At 37.7% G+C, this 18,498-nt stretch overlaps 1 protein-coding gene across 1 annotated transcript in view; it reads left to right on the top strand.

Moving 5' to 3' along the window:
- Positions 1–7,456: 7,456 nt before the first annotated feature.
- Positions 7,457–18,498, top strand: part of LOC149842317 (GATA transcription factor 28-like) — an 88,152-nt gene continuing 77,110 nt past the window's right edge. Inside the window, exons 1-2 of the mRNA XM_089999060.1 lie at positions 7,457–7,653; positions 8,163–8,570. Of these exons, the coding sequence (XP_089855186.1) occupies positions 8,256–8,570 (315 nt within the window). The 5' untranslated portion in view covers positions 7,457–7,653; positions 8,163–8,255. The remainder of the gene's footprint in view (positions 7,654–8,162; positions 8,571–18,498) is intronic.

Raw genomic sequence — 18,498 nt, 5'->3', positions numbered from 1 at the left:
AATAAAGTGAATACTCATTTTTGAAGCGCCGTTCCCCGGCAACGGTGACAAAAATTTGGTGTAAGTTTTATGAAATCGATTTTAAATATGTATTTTTGCGGAAATGGTTTGTAAAGCCAGACACCAAATAATAAAAATTGGCTCACACTAGGGTGAGATTCGGGTCGAACTCGGGGAACAGTTTTGAGAAACTCTGTATTTCACACAATAGAAATTTATTGCCTTAAAAGAAAATTAACTGTAACTAAAAAATGTAAAAAGGAAATGCTTAAAGACTTATTACAACCCAAGTACTAAAAAAAATTTAATTACAAACTTTGAATGTGGCCTTGAGGCTCTAATTAACTATGCAAAAAATGAAAAAAAAATGGAGATTCATTTTTGCACTTTCACGAGATATCCAAATCCACTTCAACACACTACACCTTGTATGTGGCAACCACCTATAAAACCCAAACACGAAATGCAAAATACTATGCTAAAAGGGATTAGCAAACTAAACTATAAATTTGTCCTCTACAATTTCATAAAACCTATCAAAACCAATTTTAGGAAAATTGCAGAACATTATAGCAAATGAATTTGGTTCTTGCTGAAAATTTGCAAGAAGAATCCTAACACACGTAGGAACCATATCTAATTTACATAATTGAAAAAATTCCATGCAAAACTCCCGAAATAGTTAAATGAACAAGAAATTATAGAAACAAAAAATTGCTCAAAATTTTTCTAATAGCTTCTCGTATTCGACTGTGTCAGTATTTCAAACTGAATTAGAACTGAACAAAATTTTCCAGATTTAAACTAGATTTACCCAAGAATCCAATCTACTTTACAGATTCGAATTTAGAATTCGAAAGTTTCAGATATCCTAAAAACAAAATGCAGTAAGATTACAGAAAGAAACATAAAAAAATTACTAGAGTTTTCTGGATAAGTCACCAAAAAATTCTATGACAGTCCGTGAAATAGAATCAGATATTGATGATTTTCTTCAGAATGAAAATAAATTCATTCAAAAATCTGATCCAATTTACGAATTCAAATTCAAAATCTGAAAACTCAACTTATACTAAAAATAAAATCAGACAAAAAATTAAAATGAAACAGGAATTTAGAATTATTGTTTTTCACTCTTTGATTCAATTAATTGAATCAAAGAATGAATGAATCAGAATTCTAGCAAGTGAAACTAATTTCTAATCTAACTAATTATAGAATACAATCAAATAAACAATAAATGAATCACATAAATTAAATCTATGCTTGTGGATTCAAATGATCAATGACTACAAATGGATTTGTGCCAATTAAGTATGGATCATCATTCTCTTTTTATGATTTTGCTAAAACTGAAATAAAAAATCAGATTAAACACTGATCAATTGATTTGATCTGACTTAATCTGATCCAATAAAGAAAAGAACAAAAAGAATACTAGAATTAGAGAAATTAACTAGATTTAAGTGAGAAGATTGATCGATGGCTTGGAATTGGACTTGAGCCAATTTAAAAAACGTTAATTGATTCTTCATCTTTTTGGATTTTTCAAATTGAAAATCAAATGCAAGAAGAACAAATACAAGGTATGAACTGGAAATTACAGAATTAAATGCAGCAAAGTAAAGTAAAGAAAATCAAAAATCAAAAATCAAAAATCAAAAATCAAAAATCAAAAATAAAAAATAAAAAATAAAAAATAAAAAATAAAAAATCAAAAGAAGAACACATAATTGCGTGATTTGTAGATGAAGAAGAGAGCGAACTCACCATATTTGCGATCCGGCAACTCCTTTAGCCTTGGTTGAGAGAAAGAGCGGTCTGCACCTCTTGGAATACACAACACAACTTCTGGAATGGATCTCCACGTAGATCCTTGGTGAAAGAAAGAGAATAGTAGAAGAAGAAGAAGAGGAAGAAAAAGAAAATATTTTAGAGTGTGGCGTGGGATAGAGAGGAGAGGGGATTAGAGAGAGAGGGTTGTGCATGGAATGGGGTTGAAGACCCCTTTCACGCCACCCTAGATGGGATATTTATAACTATTTAATGAAATTTACAGTTTAACTTCAAAATTTCTTTAGAATTTCAAAATACTACCTAATTGAAATAAAAGTTGAAAAAATAAGGTGGTGCCAATTCCAAAAGGAGTTTCTTGGAAATTTTTGAATTGGATTTGGGTTTTGAGTTTGTTGATCACATTTGAATTGGATTCATGATCCAATTAATGTGTTTTATACTAGATTGAGATTTGATTCACCTCGAAATTCGTTCTAATATCGTAAAATGATGATAATTTCCTTGTTTTAACTCCAAATTTCACGAGATTTGAATCGTAGCTCATTGATTCCTAAAACATTATAAACATGAGATGTAAATCAATAAAAGACATATAAATGCATGATTTTTGTATTAATCATGAATGCATTATCATGTTGTAATAAGAGCCATCCCATTGGTCATTGTCCTCTCTTCAAGCAGTGTGTTACCAATTTCAGCACCGGGGACACGTGGCACAGTGTTGTCTGAACAAGTCAATGACTCAGGGTGAACAACAACAACAACAACAACAACAGAGACCTCAATAGCTGATGCAACAGAGGATGAATGAGAGAGTGTACGCTGCCACAACTACTGAGCAAGGAGATCAGGCCGACCTGATTGAAGGTATATTCGTAGTCACTGACCATCTTGCTTGTGTTATGTTCGATTTGGGTGCTACTCATTCATTTATTCCATCTTATTTTGCAGGTTTGCTCAACCTCATTCCGTTTAGCTTAAAGAAGACTTTCAACATTATGTATCCTATGGGTGTGTTTACTCGTTGTGGGAAGTATCTTCTCGTAGTTCAAGTGGTTATTGAGGGGCATGACTTGTCTGTCGACCTGGTCATACTAGACATGGCTTTCTATGATGTCATTATGTGTATAAATTGGTTATATAGACACAATGCCACCCTTTAGTGTTGGGAGAAAGATGGTCTTATTGGAGTGCCCTGATTTGTTTGCACTAGTGTTCCAGATGACGTGGCCTGACAGTGAGGTGAAGATCGTCTCGACTATGAAGATCTCCAAGTATTACATTCAAGGTTGTATGGTATTCTTGGTCACTGTGTTCGCAGCAGACAGTCAGGCAACACATTTAGAGCAGTTGAACATAGTTCATAAGTTTTTGGATGTCTTTTTGAAGGCTCTGTTGGGTTTGCCGCCTCACAGGGTGATCGAGTTCTTGATTGAGCTAGTGTCTGGCATGACATCGGTATCACATGACACCTGTAGAATTGGTTGAGCTGGAGAAGTAGCTGCAGGAACTTCTTGACAAGGGTTTTATCAGGTCAAGTGTGTCACCTTGGGGTGCACCAGCTCTTTTTATCAAGAAAAAGGATGGGTCCATGTGACTCTATATAGACTACCACATGCTGAACCAGGTAATCGTGAAGTATATGTATCCTTTTCATAGGATTGATGACTTGTTCGACCAGTTGCAGATGATAAAAGTATTCTCAAAGATCGATCTTTGTTCTGGGTACCTTCAGTTGCGGATCAGGGTAGAGGATGTTGTAAAGACTGCGTTCGGGTTCAGATACAGGTACTACGAGACCTTGGTGATGTCTTTCGGAGTCACTAATGCCCCTACTGTGTTTATGGATATGATGAATTAGGTCTTTAGTTTGTGGCATGATTTGTTTGTCATTGTGTTTATCGATGACATTCTGATATATTCTGAGAGCATAGAGGAGCACCGAGAGCATCTGAGAATCATGTTGCAGACACTAAGAAAACATAAGTTGTATGCTAAGTTCTCGAAGTGTGAGTTTTGGCTTGATAGAGTGATGTTCTTTGACCATGTGATCTCAGAGAAGGGCGTGGAGGTTGATTCAGCTAAGGTAGAGACAATATTATCTTGGAAGCAGCCAAAGACTGTTTCAAAGGTTATGAGTTTTTTAGGATTGACGGGCTACTAGTGTCAACTCATACATGACTTCTCTCGTATAGTTGCTCCTATGACTTGACTTTTGCAGAAGGGGGTGAAGTTTGTTTGGTCACCTCGATGCGAGGAGAGCTTTTAGGAGCTGAAAAGGAGGTTGACCTCAGCCCCGATGTTGTCTTTGCCTTCTGGGATGGGTGAGTTCATAATATACAATGATGCTTCGGGTATTAGACAAGATTGTGTCTTGATGCAGTACATAAAGGTCATTGCATACGCTTCTCGGCAACTAAAGGTGCACAAGAAGAACTACCCCATGCATGAATTAGAGTTAGTGGTTGTTGTCTTTGCATTGAAGATCTAATGTCACTACATATATGAAAAACAATTTGAGATCCTTTCTGATCACAAGAGCCTCAAGTATATTTTCATGTAGCATGATTTGGATTTGAGGCAACGCTGGTGGTTAGAGTTCCTCAAGGACTATGAGTTCATGATCGCCTACCACTCTGGTAAGGTGAATGTAGTGACCGATACGCTGAACAAAAATACATCAATCACAACAGCCAACTTGATTGGTCGCAGCTAGGACTTGATTGAGGAGTTTGTCAGGTGTCATCCATTTGCTTAAGATTATAGATCGTATTGAGGAGCTTCAGTCAGCCGATCTAGACTTCGAGAGGTTGTGCATGAGTGCCTAGAAGCCTGATACACAGTTTCACCGTGAGGAGGACAAGATTATCATGTTTGGAGATAGATGGTAGGTTCTAAAAGCACTGTTGGAGGAGCTAATGAGTGAGGCCTACAAGTTTAGGTATTTTGTTCACCCTGGTTCTACAAAGATGTTCAAAGATCTTCAGTGAACTTATTTGTGAAACAGGATGAAGCATGATATTGCAAAGTTTGTGTCTCGGTGTCTCACATGCCAGCAGGTGAAGATCGAGCATCAAAGACCTAGTGAACTCCTTCAGCCTTTAGACATTCAAGAGTGAAAGTGGGATGATATCTCGATGGATTTCATTGTGGGTTTACCGAGGACCTGTCGTCAACACGATGTCATTTGGGTGATAATAGAATGATTGTTAAAGAGTGCACATTTTCTGCCAATCAGGGTCACTTGAGTTTGGAGAGCTTAGCAGATCTTTATGTGGATGAGATTGTCAGATTTCATGGGGTGCCCCATTAAGATCCATTTGGAGCCAAATGATCTGAATTTGGATTAAATATTATTGGGTATCTATTTTCAAATCTAGTATGTAGAGTTGGATTTATATCTAACTCCTCTTTAATGTGGTGATGATTTGGATGCTTTGCATCACAAACCCTTTAAGAGACGAGGAGAGAGAGAGAGAGAGAGTACTTCGAGCATCTTTTTGTTCTATAAGAGAGAAAACCCACAAGATGGTAGCAAAAGAAAAAAAGGGAGGGAGGGAGGAAATTGTTTTCCCACATGCAAAAAAACTTATAGGGCACATTTGAAAGCGAGAAAGATGTAGGAAAAGTGATGCAAAATGGAAAATTTGTACGAGTTTTTCGACCCTTCTAAACAAGAAAGGATTTTTTGCTGAGAGTTTTTCTAAAAGTCAGAGTTTTTGATGGAAAACATTCCACCATGGGGGGATGGCAGAATGTTTCCTACCACGAGAAAATTTATTTTTACACTTTCCACCAGCCATCTCACCAAATCTCACCACCACCCACCAGCACCCTTCTCTTCCTCTCTCTCATTTTTTCACATTTTCCCATTCTATTTTTCTCATGCTACACAAACAGGCAAAAAAATTTCTTTTGAAAAACTTCTCATATCAAAAGCTCTCATAGGCAAAGCTTTCTTTTCCTATGAGAGCTTTTCTCTTTTCCAAAAGTACCCATAGGGTTTTCACAAAAAGATTTTCAGTGTGAAGATATGACTTACACTGGTACAAATTTTCCTTACACGATTGTAAGTCAACTTTTTACTGACGCAAGTTGAAGATTCATCAAAGAAACACATTTTTTATTCTGCAGTGTAGGATTGTGTAAGATGTTTTCATTGGCATTGGGTTTCCATGCACCAGTGTAAGCATTTTCTTTGATGCAACCCAGTAGTTGTGTCAGTAAAACTTGTTTTACACTAGCGCTACCACTAAGGTGTGCCACTAAAATGTAGATTTCTTGTAGTGTATCTGCCTCATTATTCACTAGGATTGTTAACACTTCTATATAGACTCCCTAGCTTTACCGCAAACATAAAATCCTACTCATTGGGGAGAAGTCAAAGTTAGCAAAAATATCATATTAAGGAAAGCTTTGATGGATCGACGAATGGGCTTCCATTGAGATTTTGGTCTCAAGGAAGAATATCATGTTTTGGGATTCGTTATTGTTATAAAAATTTACAAAAAAACTACCTAACTTTTGGCCTATTTACAAAGACACCAAAGTTTTGAGAATTTACAATGCCTAGATTAATAAAATTATTTCACAAACACCTACCTTCCTTGACTCAAGTGGGTTTACTATGGTCCAACCATGGTCATATTAGTAAAATCACTTTACTAACCTTCATTTCCTTTGCCATGAAACAAAGGTTTGACTAAACCCTTGTTTTAAACCTGGAGCTCCTCTCTTCCCATTTTCCTTTATCATATATCGATCACTGAAGTTTGTCTTACAACCCACTCATCACCAATTGAGGGAGTGTAGACACCCCAAATTTGATCAAATCATTTCATTAGAGTTATTCTAATTTCAACTTTATTTTTTGCCTTCAAAACGACATTCTCAAAGCTTTAATATAAAAGATGAGTTAGACAAAAGGATTTTAGCTTTCTAACAAGCAAAAGGTCATTTCAATTCTATATCACAATAAAAGGATATGACTAAAACAAAGTGACTTGTTCAACAAAAAACCTATTATTCAGGTAGGGCCCAATTTTAGTGAAATTATGGCCACCAAATTGATTGAATGTAATTTTATACTTAAAAGATAAAATCAAAATAGACGATGTATGCTTTTCAATTAAAAATCATTTCAATCTAGCACTTAAATAAGAATTATTACCAAAACAAGTTAACCTCTAGTAACTATCTCAGCTTAGTTGCTAATCACATAAAAAGTGTCATTAGGAACTATAAATGTTGTCATCAATAAAACTAAAGTACCCTTAGCAAGCATCAAAAATTGAAACTGTCATTAGCATTTTACATTGTGCCATTAGCAACATATTTGGTTCATTTAGTCCAGATTCATGCGAGGATTGGCGATAAGCCTCCAAAAAATTGTCATTCTTATAAAAAAACTTGAAACATTTGTCTAATGATCCTGTACTTTATTTTGAAATTTTAGAAATTTAATATGCTTATCTTCTTATCCCAGCAACCTTAACCCCTAAGCAGGGTAACTTTAACCAATCTTAAAGAGACCATAAAACTGCAATTCAATAGAATTGTGACATGTCATTCATAGTCGGATATGGATCTTTGGATCTCAAAATCATAAGATTATGACCCCCCCGTTATTTCCTTAGGATTCGAGGGTTTATTCGTAACGAACCAGTCATTTTGAGATCAAACCCGAAGAAAGGCCCCGTCTGTCCTCTTCTGCTGAACCGAAGCTCTCGACATCACCGGAAAAAGCAAACCCTTCCCTCTCGCCGCACCGAGGGGTTTCTTCCGGCGCTTAGACGGTCGGCGCTCGGCGTCTCTCTCTGGAGAACCTTCCAGAAAAGTAGATCCTCCTTCGTCTTGGTGCGTCGATCACGCCCTTCTCTCCGGAACGAATCGCCAGTTCTTCTTCTCCTTCTCCTTCTTCCGGCCGTAGGGTCTCTCTTCATCTTAACAAATATCCCGAGCAGAGAGAAGGAAAATTTTCCGTTTTATTCTTCTATTCAGAGCGGTTTTCATTCGAGTTCCTTGTCTCTGGCCAAAACTGAGGGTTTTTGTGCTTTTGCAGATCTAGGTTTTGCTTGAATCGTCTCGATTCAGTTCCTTTCTTTCCGCTCTTATTAGTGTTGGAATTCATGCCTTCGGAGAGCAGAAAATAAGGTTTTGGTGCCTTTTTGGTGTTTTTGATCAATAGTTGCTCATAAGCGTAAGTTTTGCCTCTTCAATCTGAGAGAATTAGGTGGCTTGTGTGCTTGCTGTAGCTTACGGTTTGAAATTAGGTTTTGGATTCGGGTTTTTTTCGCTATGCTTAGTGTTTGTTCACGGTATGCAAGAGAGCAATGTCTGAGAATCACAATGATGTGAAGGGGCAGGAGGTACAGAGGCGTCATCGGGGCGTTTACACACAAGGGAACACCGACGTCCATTCTTCTGACCAGGAGCAGGTGAGCTCTCACCACATACATATGCACAACATGCATCTGCCCGGGCAGATTGATGACGTGCACGGGGACACCCAAATGCACGGTGGAGATGCTGCGCATATGCAGGTGCACTTCGTGCAGGACCACGGGCACGCTGTTCATCACAACACTGAGAGCAGGATTGACGATGATCAGGATGATGGCGGCAGCGAGGGCATGGAGGGGGATGTGCCGTCTGACACTGCTAATCTTGCTGATCCAATCTCGGTTATGCCTCCGAGGAACCAGGGATCTAACCAGCTTACACTATCGTTTCAAGGTGAAGTCTATGTATTCGATTCGGTTTCACCAGAGAAGGTATCACTTTCGTCTCTATGTCTATGTTCAATTAACTGCAGCTTTTATGGTTTACTTATCTGCTTTTCATGGCATGCTTGCTTATAACTTGATACTGCCTGATAAGATTTAAATTGCTAGTACCTTTATGTTGATCGATTTTGTTCTTGTCTCGTTCTTTTCTGTCTGCCCTTTGGAAACAGAAGTAACGTTATAGGTCTAGATCTAACTTTGGTAAATCTTTTATTCATTCTCAATTTACACTAGCTAAACCGTGCATCCTAGTGGAGGCTTCAAATTAAAGAAAGAAGACGATTAGGCACTTAGGAGAAAAAAAAGAACATTTGTTAAGTGAAGTCAAACTGTCAACTTTTTGGTGTCCTTAAAACTTGAAAAAAATTGGAATCTCTCTCTCTCTCTCTATATATATATATATATATTATATATATATTGTCCATTTCAATTCAAACCACTTTAGTATCACTAATCCAGAAAAGAAAAACCAGAAGGTTTTTGGTGCCATTTTTGAAATTCTTATAAAGAGAGATTTGCATCAAAGCATAGAACACTTCACTAGTTTGTTGATTGCAACTGCTAAACCATGGGAAGCCACTGGGGATGTAACCCGACATCTGCCCCGAATCCGATTAGTCAGATTCCATAGCTAATTCTGGATCGGATTAGAAATGGTATTCGGGTTCGGTATTGAGTTTTGCATTGAAACCCGACCCGAATCCGATTAAATTTTGAATCTGGCTAAAATCTGAACCCCATTAAATATAAATATCAGGTTTTGGTTAATGTTTTTGCAACATGTGAGTTGGTTTTCAAAGGGCTTCAAAAATCAACGGCGCACAATGTACCAAACTTTGATGACTAAAGCAACATATTTTTGCATTATAAAAAGATGGTCCAAAGTGTGATCCCTAGGAAACAAACCATGTTGAACACATCTATGAGTTCAGATTTACACACACACACACACACACACACACACACATATATATATATATATATATATATATAGTGTGCACGTATTCCCCATACTCCTCTTTTGAGAAATGTTCATATTGTACCTTTCCTACCTTGCACCTAACCTATATGACCTAGCTTAAAAATAAAATGAAGTACCTGCTTGAATGCATGACTAGTACAGATTTAACAGACTATCTTATTATTTTGTTGTTTCTCTCTCTCTCTCTCATGTTATGCTCTTTAGCTAATGGCTACTGCGTAGAAATTGGATGTTGTTCTCTCATTGGTGATGATATGAGACTATATGTGTAACGGCCCCAACTAATCCTTGTAAAAACAGTAGATTTTTTTTAAACAATTGCGTAAACAAACTCAAGGATTCAGGGTCTCACAAATTTAATATACCAAGCCACAAATAGATTATGCATTGAATCAAAGAAGATAAATCAAACTTTATTAATCAATGAATAATATCAAAATAACCAAGACATAAAATCATCTATGACATAATGAGCCACTCTGTCAGGGAACCCATAACTAGTCACATAAGGCTCGCAGTCTCCAATCAACCAGTCGAGACATCTGAGCACTTGGACCTGTAAAACAGTTTTATGAAAACGGGTAAGAACCAAAGTCCTTTGTACAAATTTCTCTAAAAATTCAAACAATAAGAAAACAACATAAACAAATTCATGCATAAATTTCAGAGTAATATCGCATTAACAATTTACCATAATCAACTTACCATTCAAGCATTTAAACAAGATATCATGCAATAACAATCATTATGCGAAACAAAATAAGCATAAATGCATGAACGATTGCAGGACAATAAATATGTTAAACTCACAGATACTCAAAACAGACACAAAATTCTCGAAGTTCAAGTTAGGTTCTCAGTTGTAGCTTAACACATAATTTGTATTTTATTATCGGGTTCCACACTCGTTCATCGACCGATATCAGGAATCAACACTAACCATCGGAATATTAGAAATCAACATCTAATGCTGAGACATCAGGGAAATCAACATCGATTGACGCAATTTTATTGGTATACCAATAACTACAGCTGAGTCAACAACACCATTCCCAGGCAAAGTGGTTGAATCTCTCTAAAACTGTGGTCGGGAGGTGAACTATGATATCGGGTTGTAATGCCCCCAAAATCCTGAACTTGTAACTTGTTAAGGAAATTTTGAAAGCCTTGTAATCATTCCTTTATCAGAGTTTTAAATAATAATTTAACGAAAAATGATATTTTTTAAATAACAAGTCAACTGCCCTTGGGCACGTTACTTGTGAAACTTTTTCTTTACACAACAAATTTGAAACTCCGTACATTTAAAACTAAATAGATTAAAAAATGCAGTTTTAATAATTTAGAGTTTATATAAAAGAGGAATTTTCAAGGAAACCCTTATGTAAAATTACAGAAATATCCTCAAGAGCGAAATGTCAGAGAAAGAGTCTCATCTTGATACCATCACGTCATCGTGCCATCGCTTGTTGTACCAACCTAATCATCACATTTACCCATAAGACGAGTCAGTTTCATGAAAAACAGGTAGGTGCACAAATATAACAATTTAGAACAAAACTAACACATGCATTATTTCATACATGATATGCAATTTAACATAAGTAAAAAATAAGCATGTTAATCTTGTTTCTGTATCGTTTCAATATTATCAGATGTCTCCAAAGAGTGAGCAAAACAAACATAATGAGCATGCTAACAAAATTCAGAACCCAAACTAATATATACGTTGTCGCTTTCGCACTGTGCAAGTCAAAATAAGTAAAATAAACATGATAACTTTGTTTCGATATTAGTTGTCCTCAGGGTACACATAGGAGAAATGTAGAAACAACTGAGACTGTCCGAGGGTTTGTTATGCTATGTATTTTTTATACCCCGAACAACTAGCTGAGTCCGTTTCTAAGGGGACGGCCAGTGGCCGAGAGAAAATTCTCCAGAGGTATTCATGGTAAGCGATGCATCCAACTTCTGCAGAAGTCCATGAGATCTACCACCTAGGATAATGTTTGGTAGCCTCGTTTCCTAACTTCGATGACTGGGGTCATCGAGTTATTTGCTTGAGGGGTGGTTCTTAACAACCTGTCCATCGAAGTTTTTGTACCATCCCATCATCTTTCTTGACGGAACCAAAGAGGTGAATGGGTACATCAAGTTCTATTTTAACTGACGACCCATTATACAAGCTCTGGTCTTTCAAACTAGCTCAAGCATCTTGCCTGTGAAGGCGATCATAACTATTTATGTGATTTCAACAATATGCTGGTTCCTCAAAAAGAAATCCCAACTTAATTATGTGGTAAGAGAAACGATGTAACCATTTTAGTTTAATTTGACATGCTCTGGTATTTCAAGCTACTTTTATATCAATGTGCAATTTGCACGTTATGAGATCGCTACGAATCTCTCATCCAATTACCGTAGTATCAATATGCTGCACATGTCTCGCGATACCCCTTACGATAAAAGGGGTATGAGTTTCTTAGAAAAAACCCCCCAATCACATTCCCATGCTCCCAACCAGGGATATTCGGCTCGTATCGGATATTAAACCGAAGTTTGTAAACACTCTTCCTATTGTGCCGATTTGGGAAAAACTTCATTGCAATTAGGCAACCTTCAAGTGTTCGAATTTGCTTTTCAAAACTACGCATATTTGAATGCTGGATTGATGCAAGAAATCACTTTTTTTTTTCAAGTTTTAGTGCACATGCGCAAATCCGTGTCTTTTGTAAAGAGCAAACATGATACTGGATAGGGAAGATTTCACGACTGCATACCTTACGAAGTTGTATATATGTACGTATAATACATATATTACATAACGCAGGCCTCTGCACATTATAGCGCGATGACAATATATAAAGCAAGACTCGATGTGTGAAACCGCACATCGAGCTGAATAAATGCGTAAGAAGTGCACGGGGTACAAAACCATACCTCAGCTAAATAAATGCGTAAGTGGTGCATGAGGTACAAAACCGTACCTCAGTCAAATAAATGCGTAAGCAGTGCATGGGGTATGAAACTGTACTTCAGCTAAATAAATGCGTAAGCAGTGCACGAGGTACAAAACCGTACCTCAGCCAAATAAATGCCTAAGCAGTGGCCTGTGCACATGATAGCGCAATGACAAAGTAAATGACATAAAGCAAGGCTCAATGTGCGAAACTATATATCGAGCTAAATAAATGCATAAGCAGAAGCCTGTGCACGTAAAAGCGTGACGACAAAGTAAATGACATAAAGGAAAAAAGGATAAGGATTGTAAAACTGCGTCCTTGAGTTAAAAGCACATATATATTTAATTGTGTTCATTTACAAGTTTTAGCATTTTCCTTTCTTTGTTCTTCGTGCAACTTTCCCCTACCTCAGAGATTGTTGGATTCGCTGACGATTCTGAGCTTAGGTTATCAGGGGCTCGTGCCTCGGTGCAGGTGTCGAGCTTGTTGCGCCGATAGGGTGCGCTAAAAGATATTTTATTACGCTGCGAAAGAGAATGATGCAATCACTTAAAATAAATATAATAAGCAACGCTTCCGTCGTGGGGGTCGAACTCGAACTTAGTTCAAGCCGTCTGGACCGAGCTGTGCACGCTTGGAATCGTGACCCGCTCGTAGCTTGGCTTGGTTTTGGAAATGACTGAGTTGGTTCATTTACACTAACTGAATCGAGCTTGGTTTGGGTAAGCCAAAACAAAGAGAGAGGGTGAGTGGCTCGGCTAGGCTCAAGCGAGCTGGGCTAGGTTGACGCTGAGCCGAGCTGAACACCCATGGTTCCAAGAGGAGCCTCTGTCGGACTGAAAAGAGAATAAAAAAAGGCTTATATCGAGCCAGGCTCAGTTTGACCAAGACGGGCCTGGTGCCAAGAAGTCGAATCGGCTTGGCAAACAAGTCGAGCTAAGCTCAGTTCTAAAGGAGACAAGGGGACCGACATGGTTCGATCGAGCTGACTTGGTGAAGCCGAACCAGGCTAGTCACGATCGAGCCGAGCTTGGTGAAATTGAGTCAAGCTTGGCGCACTTGAGCCGACTTAGAGGAAAAGGACCGAGTCAAGCTCGATTTTGAAACCTCAACTGAGCTGGGCTCGGTTAAGGGAGTCAGACTGACTCAGCTTGATCTAGAACCAACTAAGCGAGGCTCGATTATGGCAGAAGTACCGAGCTGGCTCGGTTTTAGCCGAGCCAAACTCAGCTGAGCGTTGCTGCTGTTGCCAAGGACACCCGAGGGCGACAACGGCGAAGGTGGCGCCACTGCGGCCCTCCTCAGGGTAGGGACCCTGCCCCTTGCAAGGGTGTGTTAGGGGTCGGGCCTTAGCCTAGACGCGCAAGGTAGGCAGCTGGACTGGGCCCGAGTCAAGTCAGCCATAGGCCAGCCCACCTGAGTGTTAAAATATGTAATCTCATATAATATCTCATATGTAATCTCATAGACATGTAATGTTTTATCTCCTTTCTAGTTAGGATTTTTTGTTTAATTAATTCTAGTTAAAATACAACTAGAATTAGCCAAACCAGTCCATCATTGGACTGATTTGGCCTTTACCTTTTTGACTAGTCAAAAAGGTAAATCCAAAAAGAGCTGTTGGACTCCCCAACAGGTCTATTAGAGCCGTTGGAGAGTCGAACAACTCTCTTAAGGCTTCTCTCTACCTCTGTATAAATATGGGGCTATTCCCCTTGTAAATACTTACTCTTGTTTTGGGTTTTTATCTCAAATCAATAAAATTGTTTATTTTTCATTTTTATACCCGTTTCGGGTTGTGTGTATTCTTAAGTTCTCTTTGTGAACCTTTGTGGTTCTTATGATGTATTTGTGAGAACTTGTTGAGAGACATTTGTTGTAGCGTATTTTTCACTTTCTTACATGGTATCAGAGCAAGGTCGGTGGACGTGTATTGGGAAGCGTGCCATGCAACTACTCTTCAAGAAAGTGAAGTCTCTTTGAAGGAGTGCTCGTGTGTAGCCTTGAAGGGCGTGGAAGGCTACTTATTTTCGATCTTTGTGGTTAAAATATTCCTCTTCCCACTTGCTTTTCTTCTTCCCCTCTCATTCCCAAGCTTGTAAAATGGATGACAATGATAATGTCACCATTAAGTCCATAAAACTCAACGATTCAAACTATGTAACATGGGCTTCAATCATGAAGCATCTTATTTGGGGAAAGGGTCTATGAGGCTTAGTTGATGGAACCAATAAGGAACCTAAACTAACACTCACTAAAGAAGAAGGTGGAAGAGAAGTACCTCTTTCGGAGGTGGAAAAAACTAAGGCCATCTCCACATATGAAAAGGAATGGAAAGAATGGAGAATGGGTCACGCCAAGATCATGTCTTGGCTAATTTCTAGTGTAGACAAAGAAGTGTTCTAAGTCTCGCAAAATTTGAACATGCTAATGATGCGTGGGAATATCTTAAGAGAATGTATTCTCGTAAAGATATTGCTCATATATGTAACTTACAAGAAAAGGTTCAGAATATGGTTCAAGGAGAGAGAAGTATTAGAGAATACTACAATAGCTTATCCGAACTATGGGAAGAGTTGGCTCTTCTTGAACCAAAGTGACATTGTCCACAAGACATTGAGCTTCGCCAAAATCAAGTAAATGCGGAGCATTTTTTTCAATTTATAAATGGGTTGAGACCCGAATTTGAATCAACCAAGTCCGCTCTTCTACATCGGGGAAATGTTCCCTCTATTGAAGATACCATTGAAGAGCTAAGTATGGAAGAAAATAGACTCAAGAAACGAGTCGACAAAAGCGATGATGATACAGTTTTAGCTGTATCTAGACCAGGTAATCACATTCGCACATACAAACCTCCACATATTGGGAGAATAAACAATGAAAGGCAAGGAGGCGATTTTGAAAGGAGAAAAGTTATTTGTTATTACTGTCATGAACCCGGACATGTTAAAACTTATTGTCCAAAGTTGAAAAAATCTTATGAGAAGAAGGTAGCTGTTGTTGAATCAAAAGAATCAAATGAGACATCCATTGGAAACATGTCCCTGTCTCAGCTGGTGGAGGCTCTACAACCTCTTCTTAAAGGAACTTCTCCCTCAGCTGGAGTTGCGATCTCTTCTGTTGGCACCTCTGATCCAGGTAAACCCATATGGCTTCTTGACTCTGGTGCTTCTTTTCACATGACACCAAATTTAAAATTACTGTCTCATTGTTATGACTCAAGTGGATCGAGTGTTTTTACTGCGGATGGAACATCCCTTGAGATAAAAGGAATAGGAAGTTTCGAAAATAACTCTCAAAACTCAAAAGGATTTTGTGTTCCAAAGATTAGATATATCCCCAAACTTAATCTAAATCTCTTATCTGTTTCTCAATTAACTGATCATGGGTGTAATGTTTCCTTCTATTCTCATGATTGTCAAGTACAGGATCACCAGTAAAGGAAGCTGATTGGGGAAGGCCATAGAGAAGGAGGCTTATATTACATGGATTTTTTGGAATTACCCAAGAAAGCATTATGCTGCAATGTTCAAAAAGTAGGCTTGGATCTTTTACACCAAAGATTTGGTCACCCTTGTATATCCAAGCTTCAGTACTTTCCAAACATGGAAAAAATTTGTAATTTTGAAACTTTCACTTGTGAAAAATGTATTCTTGGAAAAATGAAACGACTAACATTTCAAGAAAGAACTTTTGTCTCCACTCGACCACTTGAATTAATTCACTCTGATGTTTGGGGTCCTGCACCAGTTACGTCAAAAGGTGGGTTTTTATACTATGTAATTTTCGTGGATGACTTGACACGATATACCTGGATTTACTTTCTCAAACACAAATTTGAAGTGTTCTTTTTTTTTCAAATATTTCATAATATGGTCAAAAATCAATTTAAGAATGATATTTCAATATTTCGCATTGATTCAGGGGGAGATTTTTTATCAACTGAATTTAAAGAATATTTGAACTCACATGGAATTTCACACCAAAAATCTTGTCCCTATACCCCTCAACAAAATGGGTTAGCTGAGAGAAAACACAGACACATTATAGAAACAACTAGAACACTACTTATCACACATCAAGTTCCTAAAGTTTTTTGGGCCGAAGCTATTTTAATTGCTGTGTATCTTATTAATAGGATGCCCTCATCCTCAATAAAGAATATTTCTCCTACTGAAAAGCTTTATAAACAAAAACCTGATTATTCTATATTGAGGGTGTTTGGGTGCAAGTGCTTTGTTTTTACAGATAAGAATGATAAATTTTCTCCCCGTGCTATACCCTGTACTTTTTTAGGATATGCAAATAATAAAAAAGGATACAGATGTTTTGACCCTAAAAACAACAAGTTATATGTTTCAAGGAATGTATCCTTTCTAGAAAATGAAAGTTTTTTTGAAAACAAAAATTCTACTGAAATAGATGAGTATTCCTTCTTGTTGGATCTAGTTCCAAAGGATAGTGAAAGAGAAATTGATCTAGATGATCAGATGATCAGATGGATGTGATTGATTCTGATCCTCATAGAAATAGTCAAGATTGTATTCAATACTCTAGACGAGGAAATTTAGAAAGACAGTGTGCCCTGGATAAATACACAAGGGAACATGAATCTGCCTCTTCATCTAGAAAATCCACTAGGATCTCGAGGGTTCCTGCAAAGTTTGTGTCATATCGGTCTTTTTCACCAAAACATCAAGCCTTTATTGCTCTAATTCATTCCTATGAAGAACCTCCCAGTTATGATATAGCCAAGGATCAACCAGAATGGGTCAAGGCTATGAAAGTCGAATTAGAAGCCTTAGAAAAAGCAAATACTTGGACTATTCAAGACCATCCTCCAAACAACAAGAAACCTATTGGTTGTCGCTGGGTGTACAAGGTGAAAACCAAGAGTGATGGCACTCTTGAAAGATTCAAGGTTCGGTTGGTGGCAAAAGGCTATTCTCAAGAATATGGAATAGACTATGAAGATACCTTTGCCCCAGTAGCTAGAATGACCACTGTTAGAATCCTAATAGCTCTTGCATCAATAAAAGGATGACATATCTTTCAAATGGATGTTAAAAATGCTTTTCTAAATAGAACTTTAGCTGAAGAAGTATACATGGACCCACCACCAGGAATGAATATACCTAAAGGGAAAACACTTCGCCTAAACAAGGCTTTATATGGTCTCAAGCAAGCTCCAAAAGCTTGGTATGATAAGTTTAGTAAGGTTATGCTTGATTTTGGTTTTCAATTTTGTCTTACTGATACAACTTTGTTTGTTAAGAATTCTGATGCAGGTATTATCATCCTTCTACTCTATGTTGACGACATGATCATCACTGGAAGTGATAAACAGGGAGTTTATGATATTAAAAAATTTCTCAAAACACATTTTGAAATGAGTGATTTGGGTTTTTTGTAATATTTTCTTGGTATAGAAGTTGCCTACTCACCTAGAGGTTACTTACTAACTCAATCTAAGTTTGCATTAGATATTGTTGCCAGGTCAGGTATTTCAGATGAAAGACATGTTGATACTCCTGAGATTGTGAATGTCAAAATGAAGATTGATGATGGAGAGCCACTCGAGAATCCGACTCCGTATAGGCAACTTGTTGGGGCTCTATCGTATCTATCTATCACAAGACCTGACATTACACATGCAGTCCATATAGCCAGTCAATTTCAACATGCTCCAATTTCTGTTCATATGGGAGCAGTTTTGCGTATTATTAGATATATCAAAAATTCTATTTCTCGAGGATTATTTTTATCCGCTTCCTCTAACTTAGAATTGCTTGCTTATACTGATGCAGATTGGGGTGGTGATCCAAATGACTGCCACTCAACTACAGGTTTTTGTGTCTTTTTAGGAGAATCCTTGGTGTCTTGGCGATGTAAGAAGCAACAAAAGGTCTCTCTCTCATCAACTGAAGCTGAATATAGGGCAATGGCTACAATTACTATGGAATTAGTC

Source organism: Nuphar pumila, chromosome 3 (assembly GCF_984573655.1).
Source record: "Nuphar pumila chromosome 3, dmNupPumi1.hap1.1, whole genome shotgun sequence".
Taxonomy (NCBI): domain Eukaryota; kingdom Viridiplantae; phylum Streptophyta; class Magnoliopsida; order Nymphaeales; family Nymphaeaceae; genus Nuphar; species Nuphar pumila.
This window is presented reverse-complemented; position numbering and strand designations above follow the sequence as displayed.